At 48.0% G+C, this 16,304-nt stretch overlaps 2 protein-coding genes across 3 annotated transcripts; one reads left to right on the forward strand and one right to left on the reverse strand.

Moving 5' to 3' along the window:
- Positions 1-3,367: 3,367 nt before the first annotated feature.
- On the forward strand, positions 3,368-6,192 carry hikeshi (heat shock protein nuclear import factor hikeshi). Of its 2 annotated transcripts, none has more exons than XM_064329696.1 (5): positions 3,368-3,593; positions 4,172-4,409; positions 4,888-5,036; positions 5,265-5,383; positions 5,674-6,192. In XM_064329696.1, the coding sequence occupies exons 1-5, from the start codon at positions 3,564-3,566 to the stop codon at positions 5,726-5,728; spliced, it is 591 nt and encodes a 196-aa protein (XP_064185766.1). In that variant the 5' UTR covers positions 3,368-3,563; the 3' UTR covers positions 5,729-6,192. The 2 variants fall into 2 exon arrangements, with proteins under 2 accessions (XP_064185766.1, XP_064185767.1); XM_064329697.1 differs by lacking the exon at positions 3,368-3,593 and adding an exon at positions 3,621-4,019.
- Positions 6,193-8,353: 2,161 nt separating this feature from the next.
- Positions 8,354-15,381, reverse strand: LOC135251972 (immunoglobulin-like domain-containing receptor 2). The gene is made up of 9 exons (XM_064329853.1): positions 15,242-15,381; positions 13,088-13,420; positions 12,881-13,000; positions 12,288-12,344; positions 11,818-11,964; positions 11,590-11,709; positions 10,945-11,122; positions 10,059-10,563; positions 8,354-9,718 (listed from the first exon to the last, which is right to left on the reverse strand). The coding sequence occupies exons 1-9, from the start codon at positions 15,273-15,275 to the stop codon at positions 9,683-9,685; spliced, it is 1,530 nt and encodes a 509-aa protein (XP_064185923.1). The 5' UTR covers positions 15,276-15,381; the 3' UTR covers positions 8,354-9,682.
- Between the last annotated feature and the right edge of the window lie 923 nt (positions 15,382-16,304).

The raw sequence follows: 16,304 nt of genomic DNA on the forward strand, positions 1-16,304 counted from the left end.
CACACACACTCACATGCACACACACACACACACACACACACACACACACACACACAGACACACACATACTATCTCTCTCTCTCTCTCACACACACACACACACACACACTCTCTCTCTCTCTCTCAAACACACACACACAGAAGCACAGACACACACAGACACACTCACACACACAGACGCAGTCTCATACTCACACACACACACACACACAAGCACACGCATGCTCACTCACGCACACACATGCATACAGGTACACGTATGCTCACTCACTCACTCTCTCACTCACATACTCATCCGCAGACAAGTACGTAATCAGATAAACCAGTGTTTCAGTGCCGCTGCATAATATTATGTTTTTTTTTTTTGAAGAGCAGGGAGGCAAACTACTCCCACCCCCCTGGCCAATGCATCCCGATTGTCCCCAATACTCTCCACTTACCATACGAATAAGGATGGAGTAGTACAGTAAACAGTAATAATACAAACAGAAGGAAACAAAACAATGGCTGTAAAATACCGGAATAGCAGGGGGGTATGTCATCAAATGACAAGTAAGAACGAGAGAGAAAAACAACGTAGTGTAAGTGAGTAGTGCTGTCTTCCTTTGTCTGCGTCTGTTCTTTATGAGAATGGGACACAGGGAGCTGGTGACAAAGGCACCTTTTCCAGTAAGAAAGGAAGGCGACTCCCTGCCTGGAGTTCAGAGATACAGGAGAATCAGGCCATAGCAGGGCCTGGAGACAGAATCAGAGTCCAGAGACAGAATCAGAGCATGGCTGGGCCTGGAGGTCAGAGACAGAATCAGAGCATGGCCAGGCAGGGCTCGTTCTGCACAGAGGTCCTCACCTGTGTGAGTCCCCACCTGGCGGCTGACTCCAGGGGTCATACCAAGGACACGTGGAGACGCTGCAGGTGGGGCAGGGACCTGGGCAGGCCTCAGCAGCTCGGCACAGCCCCTGTGCTCACCTGGACAGGAGAACGGCCACATCAAGCGGTAGGGCTCCTGCGTTTATGATCCTAAGGAGTAAAGCTATTTTAGCCACAAACACACTCCACTCTATGAACCTCTGCCTCTCCAACGATATCAATCAAGTGACAAATCGACGGTCGCAATCTGTTAAGACTGCCAAAAATCACATCCGTAGGATTTTGATTAATTGGGAATTTTAAAGAAAGATTTGGGATAGACATTTGCAGGCAACCCCTTACGCTGCTACCTCATCCTGCCAAACCTGTTTCCTCTACAGGTGAGTGAATAGCCACGTACCTTCACCCTGGCACACACCCCGCCACCTCCAGCACGCAGTTCTCGAGAATCTCTGGGGAACTAAGGGGCCTAGCCCAAATCATGAAGAACAGCCCCAGACCATTATCCCTCCTCCACCAAACTTTACAGTTGGCGCTATTCGGGCCAGGACAGTTGGCGCGATGCATTTTGCCAAACCCAGATTCGTCCGTCAGACTGCCAGATAGTGAAGCGTGATTCATCCCTCCAGAGAACACGTTTCCACTGCGGCAGAGTCTAATGGTGGTGTGCTTTACACCACTCCAGCTGATGTTTGGCATTGCGCATGGTGATCTTAGGCTTATGTACAGCTTCTCGGCCATGGAAACCCATTTCATGAAGCTCTAGGCAAACATTTCTTGTGCTGTCATTCTGCCCAGAGGTAGTTTGTAACTGTAGTTTGTAATGAGTGTTGCAACCAAGGACAGGTTATTTTTACACGGTACACACTTAAATATGTGGCAGCCCCGTTCTGTGGGCTTGTGTGGCCTTGTGTGGCCGCTTATCGGCTGAGCTGTTGTTGCTCCTGGACGTTTCCACTTCATAATAACAACACTTACAGTTGACTGGGGCAGCTCTAGCAGGGCATACATTTGACAAACTGACTTGTTGGAAAGGTGTCATCCCATGACAGTACCACATTGAAAGTCACTGAACTCTTCAGAACGACCCATTCTACTGCTAATGTTTGTCATGGAGATTGCACGGCTGTATGCTTGATTTCATGCACCTGTTAGCAATGGGTGTGGCTGAAATAGTCAAAAACCACTAATTAGAAGGGGTGTCCACATACACTACATTTCAAAAAGTATCTCAACAAAACAATCTCTGATATATATTATGCATTAATATGCTGAATTAGTATTGGGATTATCCAAAAATGTCGTTTAGAAATGTCGTCCATCGTATGCCCGGAATGCATAGAACCTCTTCAGTCTCAGGTGACGTCTAAACTCAAGAAACACTCTACTGCCATCTGCCGGACGCTAAATGTGGCAAACCCTTTTTGTGTTGTGCATATTCACTGCACATGCACAGCACAAAGTGAAAAGGGTGAATGAATTTACTTTGCGAACATAAATATTTTCAACGTAGATATACATGTTATTCACATAAACAAAATATGGCTTCTCTATAAATCTGTAAAAAAAAAACAAAAAAAAACCATAAAAAACAACACAATACCAAATTCTGTCTGTACACAGATGTATGGAGTGTATATACTTTGTAAATGGGAGTAGGTTTTCATGTCGAAATCAATTTTATAGAGATAATATACGCAGCAGTCGACAGCACAGAAAAATGACTCGATTGTTTTGTTTCCGGTGTCAAGAAAATGTACGTTCACTGACTTCCTGTCAAGTGAGCGCTAGGGAATTTAAAGACCGGAAGTCTGACAACTGCTTAAAAAACACGACAAAGTAAAAGCCCCATTTTTGGAAATGAGCCTGTAAGTATAAAATCATACATACATAGCTATTTATTGCCTTGGTCTATTTGATTGTAATTTAAAGCATTGAGAATCAAAACAAATGACAAGTAGTCAATACATATTTATCAAGTAAACACATGTATTCATAGCTACAGTCCACCTATGTTTCAGTGCCCATATGTTCCAGCTGATTTCCCTAACACGGTGTGCATATTTGTGTTTTGTTGAACATTGCTACAAATGCATTTATTTATTGGTGGTCTTCAATCCCATGTTTTTTTTAATTTTTAAACAAGACACAAAAGAAATATCATGACCAAGCTTTACAAATATAAACATAATTTAAAGCCTAAATCAAATGGACCAAGAGAGATATCAAACACTGAAATTAACCGAAAGTACTAACAAGTTCTTCTAATGTGAAAAAAATCAGAAAATAACTTCATTAAATATGAATGTGAAAAATACTTACGTCTGTAAAATAAGATTTGAAGTAAATGATATGTAGGATTATTTCCATTATCAGTAAAATTACATATTCTTTAACATTTTCTTTAACACTTTTTATAAGTGTTCTATAGTATGGTCTTTTATTTTGAAAGTGTTGCTCATGGGTCACACAGGAAGTTGTACAATAAATGTCGCTAGCCCCATACTGTAATGTCTATGGTTCTCTGGAAGTTTCTGTTCGTTAGGTTACAAGGAGGGGAATATGGGAATACCACGATAATATTTAAACGGAATAACAGCGCAAGACTTAATATCTGCTCAATACTGTGAAATGCCTAAATATTTAAATTGAATGCACTTCTGTCATTTAAAGAAAGCTTCCCGATAATTCAGAAATGTTCGGATGTTTAGTAGCTGGTAGATTGGTGAGTTCAGTTTTTTAAAAAGAATATCGAGTTTGATTCGCTCGTTTGAAACGTTAGTAAGGCATTGCTTTAATAATATATTTACCGTTACCATCAGTCAGTAGTTTGACTCTGAGCATTGTAGTTGTAACGCTGTCAAAACCAGACTAGGATATGGTAGCTGCTAGCGGAGAAGCGCTTTTAGGCTGCTTACTGCTGCTGTTCAGTTCACAGTATTATAGTAATAATAATAATCAATAATATTGCTTTAAATAGCACTTTTTCACACGCTCGCACTCAAAGCGCTTTACAGTGAAACTCCTCCACCACCACCAAAGTGTGTCACCCACCTGGGTGATGCACGGCAGACATTCTGGGCTGGAACGCTCTCTTTTCTCCCTCTTCGCCTCAGCTGATGTGAACAGTTTTTAAGCAAATGAAACTCTGGTAACCCCATTATTTATTTAGCCATTATTGGCTAAATTTGCTTAGCACAGCTGTGCATTCAGAAAGCGCCACGACGCTGGCTAGCTAGCCAAACATACTGATCGCGTTAGCCCTGCGAACGGACCGGTCCTGACGCTCGCTGCCTGTTTCAGGTGCAGACGGACGCGCAGCAAGTGGCCAGCGACAAGTTTGTCTTCAACCTGCCCGACTATGAGAATGTTAACCACGTGGTGGTGTTCATGCTCGGCACCGTGCCGTTCCCCGCCGGAATGGGGGGCGCCGTGTACTTCTCCTTCCCAGACGCCTCTGTGGGACAGGTGTGGCAGCTGCTCGGGTTCATTACCAACGAGAAGCCCAGCGCGATCTTCAAGATCTCGGGACTGAAAGCCGGTGAGAGTTTACGGGGGTGTAATCTAAGAGTGTACTAAAAGTGTACACACTAGTCCTCTAGGACTGGAGTTGTTCACCCCTTGGGTTTTTTGGTGTGAGGCCAGTGGTGACTGGCCTATGGTGGTGTATGGTGAGTGCTCATAGGCGGGTGCAGTGTGAGGTGAGTGCTCATTGGCAGGTGCACAGTGTGTGGTGAGTGCTCATAGGCGGGTGCAGTGTGAGGTGAGTGCTCATTGGCAGGTGCACAGTGTGAGGTGAGTGCTCATTGGCGGGTGGGCAGTGTGTGGTGAGTGCTCATTGGCCGGTGCACAGTGTGTGATGAGTGCTCATTGGTGGGTGGGCAGTGTGAGGTGAGTGCTCATTGGCGGGTGCAGTGTGAGGTGAGTGCTCATTGGCAGGTGCACAGTGTGTGGTGAGTGCTCATTGGTGGGTGGGCAGTGTGAGCTTATTGTAATTGGCTGGTTTTGATGATGGACAGGTGTTGGCGGGGAGCACCCGTTTGGGATGATGGTGCCCCAGGCGGCCTTGATGGCACAAGTGGGCGTGTCCATCGAGGCTCTGGACCAGCTGGCACAGCAGATGCCCGTGTGCAATGCCAACGTGTCCACCGTCGATTCCTTCACACAGGTAACTCTCACCTGGCCAGCACTATCGTCCCTCCCCCGCTCCCTCCTCTCCGTCTGTCTCTACTTTAAACCATTTATTGGGATTCAAGCACGGGATGTTTATGGTCCAATAAATGTTTAAAATAAAAATACTGGGAATAACACGGTCATTGTGCATAATAGCTGTATTAATAATGATGGTTCTTCCATAGTGAAGTGCAGTGTAGTAATAACCCTGTCTGCTCTGCAGTTCACTCAGAAGATGCTGGACAGCCTGTATAATTACTCCTCATCCTACGCTGTGACGCAGGCACAGATGAGCCCCAACCCCACAGAGACCTTCATCCCAGCCAGCTCCATCCTACGCTGGTAGCCATGACAACCCATATCACATTTACACTCCATATCTCACATATTAAATTGTTTTATACATACTCACCTCTTTATACCACATTAACACCCCATATCACTATTTACACCCCAAATGCACTCCTTATGTTGCATTTACACCCCTATGTGGCCCCTCATCCTACCCCCTATCCCCCCACCCCCACCCTTCACATGATAATGGAACACTCCCCACACACCTACAGCACCCTTACCTGATAATCCAGGTGTCCGTGAAATGGATTCATTAATATGCCCCGCCCCCTTTACAGGTATGAGAATTTCCAGAGGAGGATGGCACAGAACCCTGGGTTCTGGAAGACGTGAACCTGCAGCTTTTAGAACCGGAGACTGAAGTACGGCCTCCTCCTGCCAAAGGGTGCCACTGCTGTGGAACCAACCGCCTGTCGACCTGCCGGAAGAGCCCAGTGCTCTACCCTCTGCCCCAAAAACTTTCACACTGAAGAGCCCAGTGTTCTACCCTCTGCCCCAAAAACTTTCACACTGAAGAGCCCAGTGCTCTACCCTCTGCCCCAAAAACTTTCACACTGAAGAGCCCAGTGCTCTACCCTCTGCCCCACAAACTTTCACACTGAAGAGCCAAGTGCTCTACCCTCTGCCCCACAAACTTTCACACGGAAGAGCCCAGTGCTCTACCCTCTTCCCCAAAAACTTTCACACTGAAGAGCCCAGTGCTCTACCCTCTGCCCCACAAACTTTCACACTGAAGAGCCAAGTCCTCTACCCTCTGCCCCACAAACTTTCACACTGAAGAGTCAAGTTCTCTACCCTCTGCACCATAAATTTTCACACTGCAGAGCCCAGTGCTCTACCCTCTGCCCCAAAAACTTTCACACTGAAGAGCCCAGTGCTTACCCTCTGCCCAAGAATTTCACACTGAAGCCAGTGCTCTACCCTTGCCCAAAACTTTCGGAAGAGCCCGTGCTCTACTCTGCCAAAAACTTACACGAAGAGCCCAGTGCTCTACCTCGCCCCAAAAACTTTCCCAGAGAGCCGGTTCTACCTCTGCCAAACTTTCACACTAAGAGCAGTGTTCTCTGCCAAAAACTTCACAACTGCAGAGCCAGTGCCTAGACCTTGCCATAACTTTCACCTAGAGCCCAGTGCTCTCCCTTGCCCAAACTTCACACTGCAAGCCATGCTCAACACCCTGCCCAAAACTTTCACACTGAGAGCCCTGTTCTACCCTCTGCCAACAATTACATGAGACCATGCTCTACCCTCTGCCCAAATCACACTGAGGCAGTGGTTCTACGCCTCTGCCCCAAAACTTCACCTGAAGGAGCAGTGCTCTCCTCTGCCCAAACTTGCACACGAAGACCCAGTGTCTACCTCTCGCCCACAAACTTCACACTGAAGAGCCAAGTCCTCACCTCTGCCACACAAACTTCACACTAGAGTCAAGTTCCTACCACTGACACCATAAATTTTCACACTGAAGATCAAGTTCCTACCACCTGCACCAAAATTCAATGAAGAGTCAGTTTCACCTCGCACCATAGATTACCATGCGAGCCCAGTGCTTTACCCTCTGCCCCAAAAACTTTCACACTGAAGAGCCCAGTGCTCTACCCTCTGCCCCACAGACTTTCACACTGCAGAGCCCAGTGCTCTACCCTCTGCCCCACAAACTTTCACACTGAAGAGCCCAGTGCTCTACCCTCTGCCCCAAAAACTTTCACACTGAAGAGCCCAGTGCTCTACCCTCTGCCCCAAAAACTTTCACACTGAAGAGCCCAGTGCTCTACCCTCTGCCCCAAAAACTTTCACACTGAAGAGCCCAGTGCTCTACCCTCTGCCCCAAAAACTTTCACACTGAAGAGCCCAGTGCTCTACCCTCTGCCCCACAGACTTTCACACCAAAACTGCCAAGGAAATTCAGCTTGCACGCAGCTCAAATAAACTGGAGTAAAATGCTGGCTCTTTTCCTTTCCCTTCCTTTCATTTTGCCTCAGTGTTGTGCGTCTGAGGAACACTCTTAAGTGCTTTGCCAGGGTCTGTTTTTTTTGTGGAATCCTCCGAAATAAATTTAAAAACCAGAACGGAAAGGTAATGACTACACCGCGCAAACTGAAGGGTTGGGGTCTTTGTCAGAGTGTGGACGGTTATACGCTGTGTTTCGCCTGAGTGTTTGTGAGGTAAAGTGTGAATGAAGTCCCAAGCAGTGTCGCAGACCAGCTTTGTGTTTGACCTTTGACCTCTTACTGCCTCCCCTTGGTCTCTCATTCCTGGTGCAAAAGCATCGACTCCCAACACACAGCGCAGCAGCCCCTAAGCCCTGTATCTCAGCTGCAAGTGGATCTGAGACAATAATGACATCATAACTGCGTGAATGCATGTGTGTGTGTGTGTGTGTGTGAGTGATTGAGTGCTCTTGGGAGAAGGGCTCTCTGTGAGATGACAATAGACACTGTGTTCATGCTCGTACTCACGTACACTGTCACAGTGCGGGAGCCAATCTACCACAAGAACCGTAACTCACTACAAATCTACTGCCAACAGACAACCAAACATTTACCAGCCCTGAACCATGAAGTGACGACCACACATGACCATAAACAAATGACAGATGTGTCGCACAGACCCATGGGACTAGCTGGAGTAAAACTTGCCATTAGGGGGTCCGGGTGTTAGCACGTTTGCATAGCTGCACTGCTAGTTTCCAACCTAGGCCCTCACTGCCTATAAGACTAGCGATACAATTACATTGCTTTGCAAAACACCAAGGTCCCCAGTCGAGTGAAATAATTAGGCCCATAATTAAGTTCCCGGCGTCTTCAATAGCTGACCTATATACCCACTCAACTTCTGAACACTCCTATGTGTAAAATGCCTGTGTGTAGAATGTGTATTTGGTTACTGTCTGTGTGTGTGTGCATCTGTGTGTGCATGTAGTTTATTCTGAGACAAAGAGAAGCAAATAGGTTTGTACGGCACACTCATAATTATTCAGACACAGCAAATGTTCACATTCGGCAAACCGCAATCATGGACTGTAAGAGAACAAGTTACAAAACAGCAATTGGCCACGAAGATCTGCTTTCTGAAGTAAGAGGTCGAATCAAAGTTTTCATTTCATGGAACAAATACAGACCTTATGTTCCCAGTGCATACCTGGCTCAGATTTCCTGAGTGTAAATCATTAGAGTAAATTACACTGTTATCACTGACAGTCAAAGACACAGACAGGTCCTTAGCAGCATAAACATGGACAGAAAAACATTATTTAGAGACATTACATTACATTACATTACAGGCATTTAGCAGACGCTCTTATCCAGAGCGACGTACAACAAGTGCATTAGTTCAAGGTGCAAAAGAAACACACTAGAGTGAAGTAAAGATCGTAGTGCCAGAAGTGACCACATAGATCAGGACTCCAACCCTGTAGGGTAACCTGTTCAGCAAACAAACAAACAATCCTGCCAAGTACAAACTAGCACTGAAATCACATTTGCCTAATCAGAATCAGACAAAAACGATGCAGCATTGCACAGTTAAAGCAACAAAACAGAACCAGCACATGAAGGTATGTTCATACTGGGCAAGCCAGCAATGAGTGTTTAACTTGTTTCCTTGGTCAACATCTACTGTAAAACAATGAGACAACACTGTTAGAATAAACCACAAAGTGTCTTGTTATGTGTACAGCATTTCATTTTCAAACATTTCAAATTAGACATAAAGTGACATGAAATGAGACTTTCAAATGGACTGCATTCATGGCACACTAGTAAGTTATACCTGACAGTTTTTAAATCACCTCAGTTATGATAGAGGCGATGATGAACTCTGAGTTGCTTGATCGATACACAGGAAGCCCCGCCTGTCATCGAGCTTCTGAATCACGGTGATAAATGAGCGGAGCGAACAGAGGGGTTTGCCCACGCGGGTCCTGGACTGTGAAAGAGGCCCAGACTGACCCGTCTTTTGTGTGTGACACAAGTGAACACTGTGCCAGAGCCAGGCGGAGAGAGACTGAGTCAGAACCGTGTCCAAACATTACAATGACATCACTGCCCCACACTGAGTGTGTGTGTGTGTGTGTGTAAGAGAGTGTGTGTGAGTGTGTGCGTGTTTGTGTGTGTGTGTGTGTGTGTGAGAGAGTGCGTATGTCTGTGTGTGTGAGTGTGAGTGTTGGTGTGCAAGTGTGTGTGTGCGTGTGTACCTGTGTGCGCGTGTGTGTACGTGTTTGTTAGTAGATCATCGCGGGATGCTGTTTCCGTCACACCAGTTACAGTGTCCTTCTCTTCCAGGCGTTCACACGACAAGAGAGTCTCTTTTGAGACAAGTGTTCTGTAAAAATACACCAAGAGCCCCACGTTAGTCAGCTGCTCCATGGCAACCTGTCAATGCTGCAACTTCTGCTATTATTCAGATCTGTGAGAGAGGGATCACACACTGGCCTAACCTTCAGGAAACCTGCGCACAAAACACTGCAAAATCTCTGCCCCCTACTGTCCTGTGGGTACCTTCGCCTATATACAGGTAACTCACGCAGGTAACAAACCTGGTCACAAGTCACACATGTGATTTACCTAGTTACCCTGTTGCAGAAATAGCTGAGCAGGTCAGTTCTCCCTCAGGTACAGAAGCTCCTCTGCTCTGACATGGATGACGGTGACGTGCTACTCACGGTTTTTTGGTGGCTGCCGTGTTCTCCTCTGTGCGCCTTTGGGGTGCGTGGGGTGCGTGGGGTGCGTGTGGGGTCCTGGGGAGGGCGTGTGTTGCAGTAGGGTTGCAGGGGGACCCCCTGTTTGGGCTGGTTGCTAGGCGATAAGCTGAGGTAGCAGTCGCTGCTCTTCCCAGAGCTGGTCTTGGAGGGCGTGTCCCCCTCTCCCCGGCCGTCGCCCTGGCCCCGCCCCCGGGAGGCATCCGGTGGGGGGGCGCCGCCGTGTCTCTTTTTGGGGGGGTGTGGGGCGCCCCCCGCCTCCCTCTGCTCACGCAACTCCAGCTGAATGCCACACCGCCCCCTGGCCTCCCCCCGTCGCCCCCGCTGGCTGTAGGACAGGGCGAACTCTTCCAGCTCGTCCAGGGAGCCGGCCCGCCCTCCCCGCCCCTCGCCCCGCCCGCCCCGCCCCTTGCCCCGCCCACTCCCGGGCAACGCCTTCCTCTGCAGGTGCTCCGAGCGTGGATTCCACCTGCAGTCACATGACCACAGACCAGCACTGTTCAACACTGACAGACACACACAGGTTACAGTGCTGATACTGTGAAGCCCTGACACACACACACACACACACACACACAGGTTACAGTGCTGATACTGTGAAGCCCTCTCTCTCTCTCTCTCACACACACACACACACACACACACACACACAGGTTACAGTGCTGATTCTGTGAAGCCCTCTCTCTCTCTCTCTCACACACACACACACACACACACACTCACACACACACACACACACACACACACACACACACACACACACACACACACACACACACACACACACACACACACACACACACACACATATGTTACACTGCTGATACTGTGAAGGATCTGGTGCTGGTACCTGATGTGCTCCTCTGCTTGGTCTCTCTGAGGAGGGGGGGTCTGGGAGCACTGCTCCTGAGAGGACAGCGCCACCCACAGGTCAGAGGCAGGAGGGGCTGCTTTCTTCTCGACCAGCTGACAGGACTGAGTGCTGGAGTCTGTGTCAGGGAAGCAACTTAGCTCCGATAGGCTGCTGGCTGTGGAGGCGGGAAAATGTCATGAGGATCGAGTGTACTGCCACAGGTTTCAAAGTGACATCACCATGGAGATCGAGTGTACTGCCACAGGTTTCAAAGTGACATCGCCATGGGGATCGAGTGTACTGCCACAGGTATCAAAGTGACATCCCCATGGAGATTGAGTGTACTGCCACAGGTATCAAAGTGACATTGCCATGGAGATTGAGTGTACTGCCACAGGTACCAAAGTAACATCGCCATGGCAATCAAGTGTACTGCCACAGGTATCAGTGACATCACCATTCAGCCACTCAGGCATTGAAGAAAAGGTCAGCATGGTGCAGTTTTCACAGGGCTGCTGGGTACAGTATGTCAGTGACAAACTATGCTCAGGGGCTTCACTCTGAACCACTACAGAAGGTGCTCATTCTCAAACACACACTCTGTGGATATGAGGAGGGGGGGGGTTGCAGAGCACAGCTCACCTCCTGTAACATTCTTCTCCATTTGGGGCTGGAACAGGGAGGGGGGCACGATGGGCAACATGGTGGGGACCCCAGAAATGAAGAAGGGCTCTGGTCTAGCCACCTTCCCTGCCTCATACACTGCAGAGCAAAACACATAGCTGTATTCATAAAGCAACACTGCAGAGCACAACACAGTTGTATTCACAAAGCATTAACACCGCTGGGCACATTGTGTTGAGTACTCACGGTGCTGAGGGCAGCAGCATCGCTGTCTGCAGCAGCAGCAGGGCAGGTAACAGCAGCAGGAGTGGGGGCAGCACTGGCACCAGCAGATTCCCACCAGCAGGAGGCAGCAGCAACCACCCAGGATAACCAAGGCCACAAACACCCAGTCTGCAGGAGAGAGCGGAGTGAACAGGCCTCTGTTATTGCTGCCTGCCAAAATGCACTGGCTCCATTACTAATGTCTGACTCTGCGGTACAGTCACCTCATAGCAGGAGTAGGTGTGACTGGATATTGGGTCAAGTGACCACATAGCAAGAGAAGATGTGATTGGATATTGGATACAGTGACCTCATGGCAGGAGGATAGGATTAGATACTGGGCACAGTGACTTCATAGCAGGAGGAGATGTGATTGGAGAGTGGGAGCAACGGGAAAAGCTAGAACAGTGAAAGCCAGGGGAAAGGTTCTGTAACAGGAGACAAGACCGTACCCGGCATGAAGTCCAAGTCAAACCCAGGCAGGAAGTCATCCAGCGCCCCAACCTTACCTGTGGAAAGCAAAGGACCCGACACAGGTTCAGGTTATTGCTCAGTGGGGAGAGTGAAGGGGAATTAGTGGACTGGTTGCACAGACTGACCATACTGCATCCAGACAAATCAAAGGCTGTGCCCTGGGCCTTCACTTCCTGTGTGGACTCACCCAGCGCCAAGAGCTCAACCTGGGCCTTCACTTCCTGTGTGGACTCACCCAGCACCAGGAGCTCAACCTGGGCCTTCACTTCCTGTGTGGACTCACCCAGCACCAGGAGCTCAACCTGGGCCTTCACTTCCTGTGTGGACTCACCCAGCACCAAGAGCTCAACCTGGGCCTTCACTTCCTGTGTGGACTCACCCAGCACCAAGAGCTCAACCTGGGCCTTCACTTCCTGTGTGAACTCACCCAGCACCAAGAGCTCAACCTGGGCCTTCACTTCCTGTGTGGACTCACCCAGCACCAGGAGCTCAACCTGGGCCTTCACTTCCTGTGTGGACTCACCCAGCACCAGGAGCTCAACCTGGGCCTTCACTTCCTGTGTGGACTCACCCAGCACCAGCAGCTCCACCTGGGCCTCGTTCGTGCCCTCCGGATCGTCTGAGATGACCACCTTGCACTGGTACACCCCGCTGTCCCCCCACTGCAGCCGCCCAATCCGGAGGTCCATCTCTGCTCAGGGTGAGGGCACAGGGTCAAAGGTCATCTCAGGGTCATATTAATACACTTTTATTAAGATAATAATAATAATAATAATACCGTTGATGATGCTGATGTCCTCCCGGTCTCTGTAGTGCTCGGTGAGCGTTGCCGTGGAGTCCCGTATGGACGCGATGATGCGTACGGTGCGGGCGGCGTCCGAGCAGTCCAGGTGGGAGGAGCCAGCCGGCTCGGCGCGGCGGAACAGCAGCGACTGGGGAAAGCCGAAGGCGTCGGCCGTGCGGCCGCGGCAGTAGGACTTGTACCACCACTGCACCACCGGCGTCTGGGACGAGCGGCTGGAGTACCTGCACCGGAGCACCACCTCCTCAAACAGCGGGGCGAACATCCGCTCCTCCCCCACCGTCACCTCCACACCCCCACACCTGGAGACTGGGGGGGTGGGGGGGGTGGGGAGGGCACAGAGCAGGGATGGGGGGGGTGGTGATTATATGCCAGAGTTTCGGAGTGGCCCGAAGTCTTATGTAGCAAAGAAATGAACTTCCTTCTGGCAGATCTCCAGCAGAACACAGGCTCTAACAGGATCCGGCTCCACGAGAGCAAACCGGCGTGCCAATCTGCACAAGACCGCAGCTGCCTTTCCAGGAAAAATCAGATCTCAGGGAGCCAAACGTCACCTCTCTCTGTAAGGCCCTTTGGAAGCGATTATCTACGCTTATGTTAGCATGTCAGGTAACTTCAAAGTGGTTACAACTGCATTAAAAAACACATGTGGTCCTATAAATAGATAAATTCACAATGATCTCATTTTAAGTAGTTTTAGTAGTGTTTTATCAAACAATCGATAAATCAAGAAATCAAATTGTATCTATATGGTGAAATTCACAACAAATTTGTCACATAGCAGCTATTTAAAATTAAATTATTTCCAAGTTTTCTAATTTTTCCTTTTCTTTTTGGTCTGTAAATCTTCCAGCTGTACATTTAAGCACCCTTTTGTAATGTGTGCTTTGAATGAGGTAGATGATGTACACTGGAAACACAAATGTTTCTTTGTACTGACAATGAAGCCACTTGAACTGAATTGCTGTGGGGGAGGGAGAGAGAGACGCAGAGACAGATAGAGAGAGGGCGAGGACAGGAAGAGTGGGACCAAAAAAAAAAATATAGAGAAATTGGATAGAGAACAAAAATGCATTGCTGTCTTAAATGCATTGCTGTATAAAAGTTCAGACCCCCACAAGGTTCTCCTAATAACCACGTGTTCCTCATTGTGACAGTCAATGCAACTCGCTCACTGGACCCAAATGCTCTGCACTGCAACACCAGAGTAGCTGCTCACATTGGACTCAAACATTTCGCACGAAAACACTGAACACTGGACCCACAGACTTTACAGAGCAACACCACAGAGCATAACTGCTCACACACTGCACTGGACACACAGACTTTACAGAGCAACACCACAGAGCATAACTGCTCACACACTGCACTGGACACACTTTTTGCACTTCAACAGCAGAATACTGCCTGCCTTTAGGACTCATGCACTCCCCACCATAACGTTGAAAATCACGATGCATGTCCTCACACGTCTATACGACCGCAACACCAGCATACTGTTGTGAACAGACACACAGGTGTATACACGTGTCTCAGGGATGTGTGTGCGCGCGCGCGTCCGTCCGCGTGCGCGCGTGTGCACCTGCTGACGGAGGACCGAATTTGTGTGCGCCTCAGGCATCGCAAGTACAGCTCAGAAGACGAAGGCGTCCTGTACCGGGCAGTACAAAGAGCCGCACGTTGAGCAAACAAACGCAGATTAAATGACCATCATGCTCGGCGAAAGGAAACGCAGGTGACCACACTGTTAAACCGCAGTGTTAAATCAGCTCAGAGTACATGCTGCATGCTCATACTCTGGGCCATATGTACACTGTGAGAGTTGATTTGACACCGGGCATTTTACTGTGCAGAAAGTACACAGAGCAACACATCAATGTCCAGAGCAGACCTCAAAACAGAGAGCAGATAAGAAAAAACATACTTTTCTAACTATATTCAGCCTGTGTATTGTTTGATTTTCATTTTTTATTTTACAAAGTGTAAGCTCTACTCTGATATACTTTATTATATTTTTGCTATAACAGTATTACAGGCCATACGCTCACTTTTAGACTCACATAAACTCTGCTAGAGCGGATTTAACACTGACATCTCATTACAGAACAAATCAAGCGCCATTTAACGTACCTGCAAGCCACATTAAAGCTATGAGCCACATCATCAGCCAGGACGTTCCGGATTAATGACGTTTGCGTTTGTGATCCCCCTCCTCCACTCTCCTCACATCACCTCAGTCTGCAGTCCGGTGTCGCCAGCAGGGAATATCTAAGAACTGAGACGCTCTGGAGAGAGGGGGGGGTGGGGGGGGGGGGGGTGTACCACTACAGCCACGGGACGGGGCAGCCTCCGAGATAGAACGAGCCATAACTGTTGGCTTTGCCTGTGACAAAACGCGTTACAGCTTTAACAGAGTGCGAGTAGGCATAAAATGTGGCAAAAATATAACCCTATGAATTTATTGGTGGCTGTCCGCATGTAAAGTACACTGAACAGACGCGGTTCGGGGGGAAATTTGAACTTGGAAAGATGCACGTGTTCACCCCAAGATTGTTATATGTAATGTAATGTGGAAAAAATAGTGTTTTTTTACACACACACACACACACACACACACACACACAAATAGGCATATAGTGCCTAAACTAAAATGTTTGTGATGCAATAATGATGGTCAAACAAAAACATTCATTCTCCTTTATTTATTTTTTCTTTCACAATCGCTGTACACCTTTTATTTGGATACTGCTTATCCTGGAAATATTTATTATTTAGTTTGATATTTTCATTATCACAATTAATTTTCTTTTTACTTTTTTTTGAATAATTATTAATTAGGCCTACACTGCCTACCTGTCTCGTATTTTGAGCTAATACATATGAAGGCTTACTTGCCTACTATTGAGTATATAAGTTGTATACAATCTGTAGTCTGCTCAATAGTAGTCAGTTCGGCTGACTCGGACACGGCCGTAGTTAGTAGAGAGTTGGAATCGGTGGTTGGGGTGGATTTTCTGTCAACGAGAACTGAAAAACGATGCAAAACAAGCAGCATTCCGGTTTGAATGAGCTATTTTGAATACTTATGCAAATGTAGGCTAAAAGACGTGTTTTCACATTATTTTTTTTTAGAAAACATTCTGGCAAAGTCTCTATTCCACACGGTGCATGCTCGTGCCTATTTATCACAGAA

The sequence above is a fragment of the Anguilla rostrata genome, chromosome 3, assembly GCF_018555375.3.
Source record: "Anguilla rostrata isolate EN2019 chromosome 3, ASM1855537v3, whole genome shotgun sequence".
Classification (NCBI taxonomy): Eukaryota; Metazoa; Chordata; class Actinopteri; order Anguilliformes; family Anguillidae; genus Anguilla; species Anguilla rostrata.

Bases quoted from the DNA above. Each gene is read 5' to 3' on its own strand.
- hikeshi (XM_064329696.1), top strand. From the start codon at position 3,564: ATGTTCGGATGTTTAGTAGCTGGTAGATTG. The intron at 4,410-4,887 runs GTGAGAGTTTAC...GATGATGGACAG, and splicing joins GATCTCGGGACTGAAAGCCG to GTGTTGGCGGGGAGCACCCG. The intron at 5,384-5,673 runs GTAGCCATGACA...CCCCCTTTACAG, and splicing joins GCCAGCTCCATCCTACGCTG to GTATGAGAATTTCCAGAGGA.
- LOC135251972 (XM_064329853.1), bottom strand. From the start codon at position 15,275: ATGATGTGGCTCATAGCTTTAATGTGGCTTGCAG. The intron at 11,710-11,817 runs GTGAGTACTCAA...TTTGCTCTGCAG, and splicing joins ATGCTGCTGCCCTCAGCACC to TGTATGAGGCAGGGAAGGTG. The intron at 9,719-10,058 runs GTGAGTAGCACG...GTATTTTTACAG, and splicing joins ACGGCAGCCACCAAAAAACC to AACACTTGTCTCAAAAGAGA.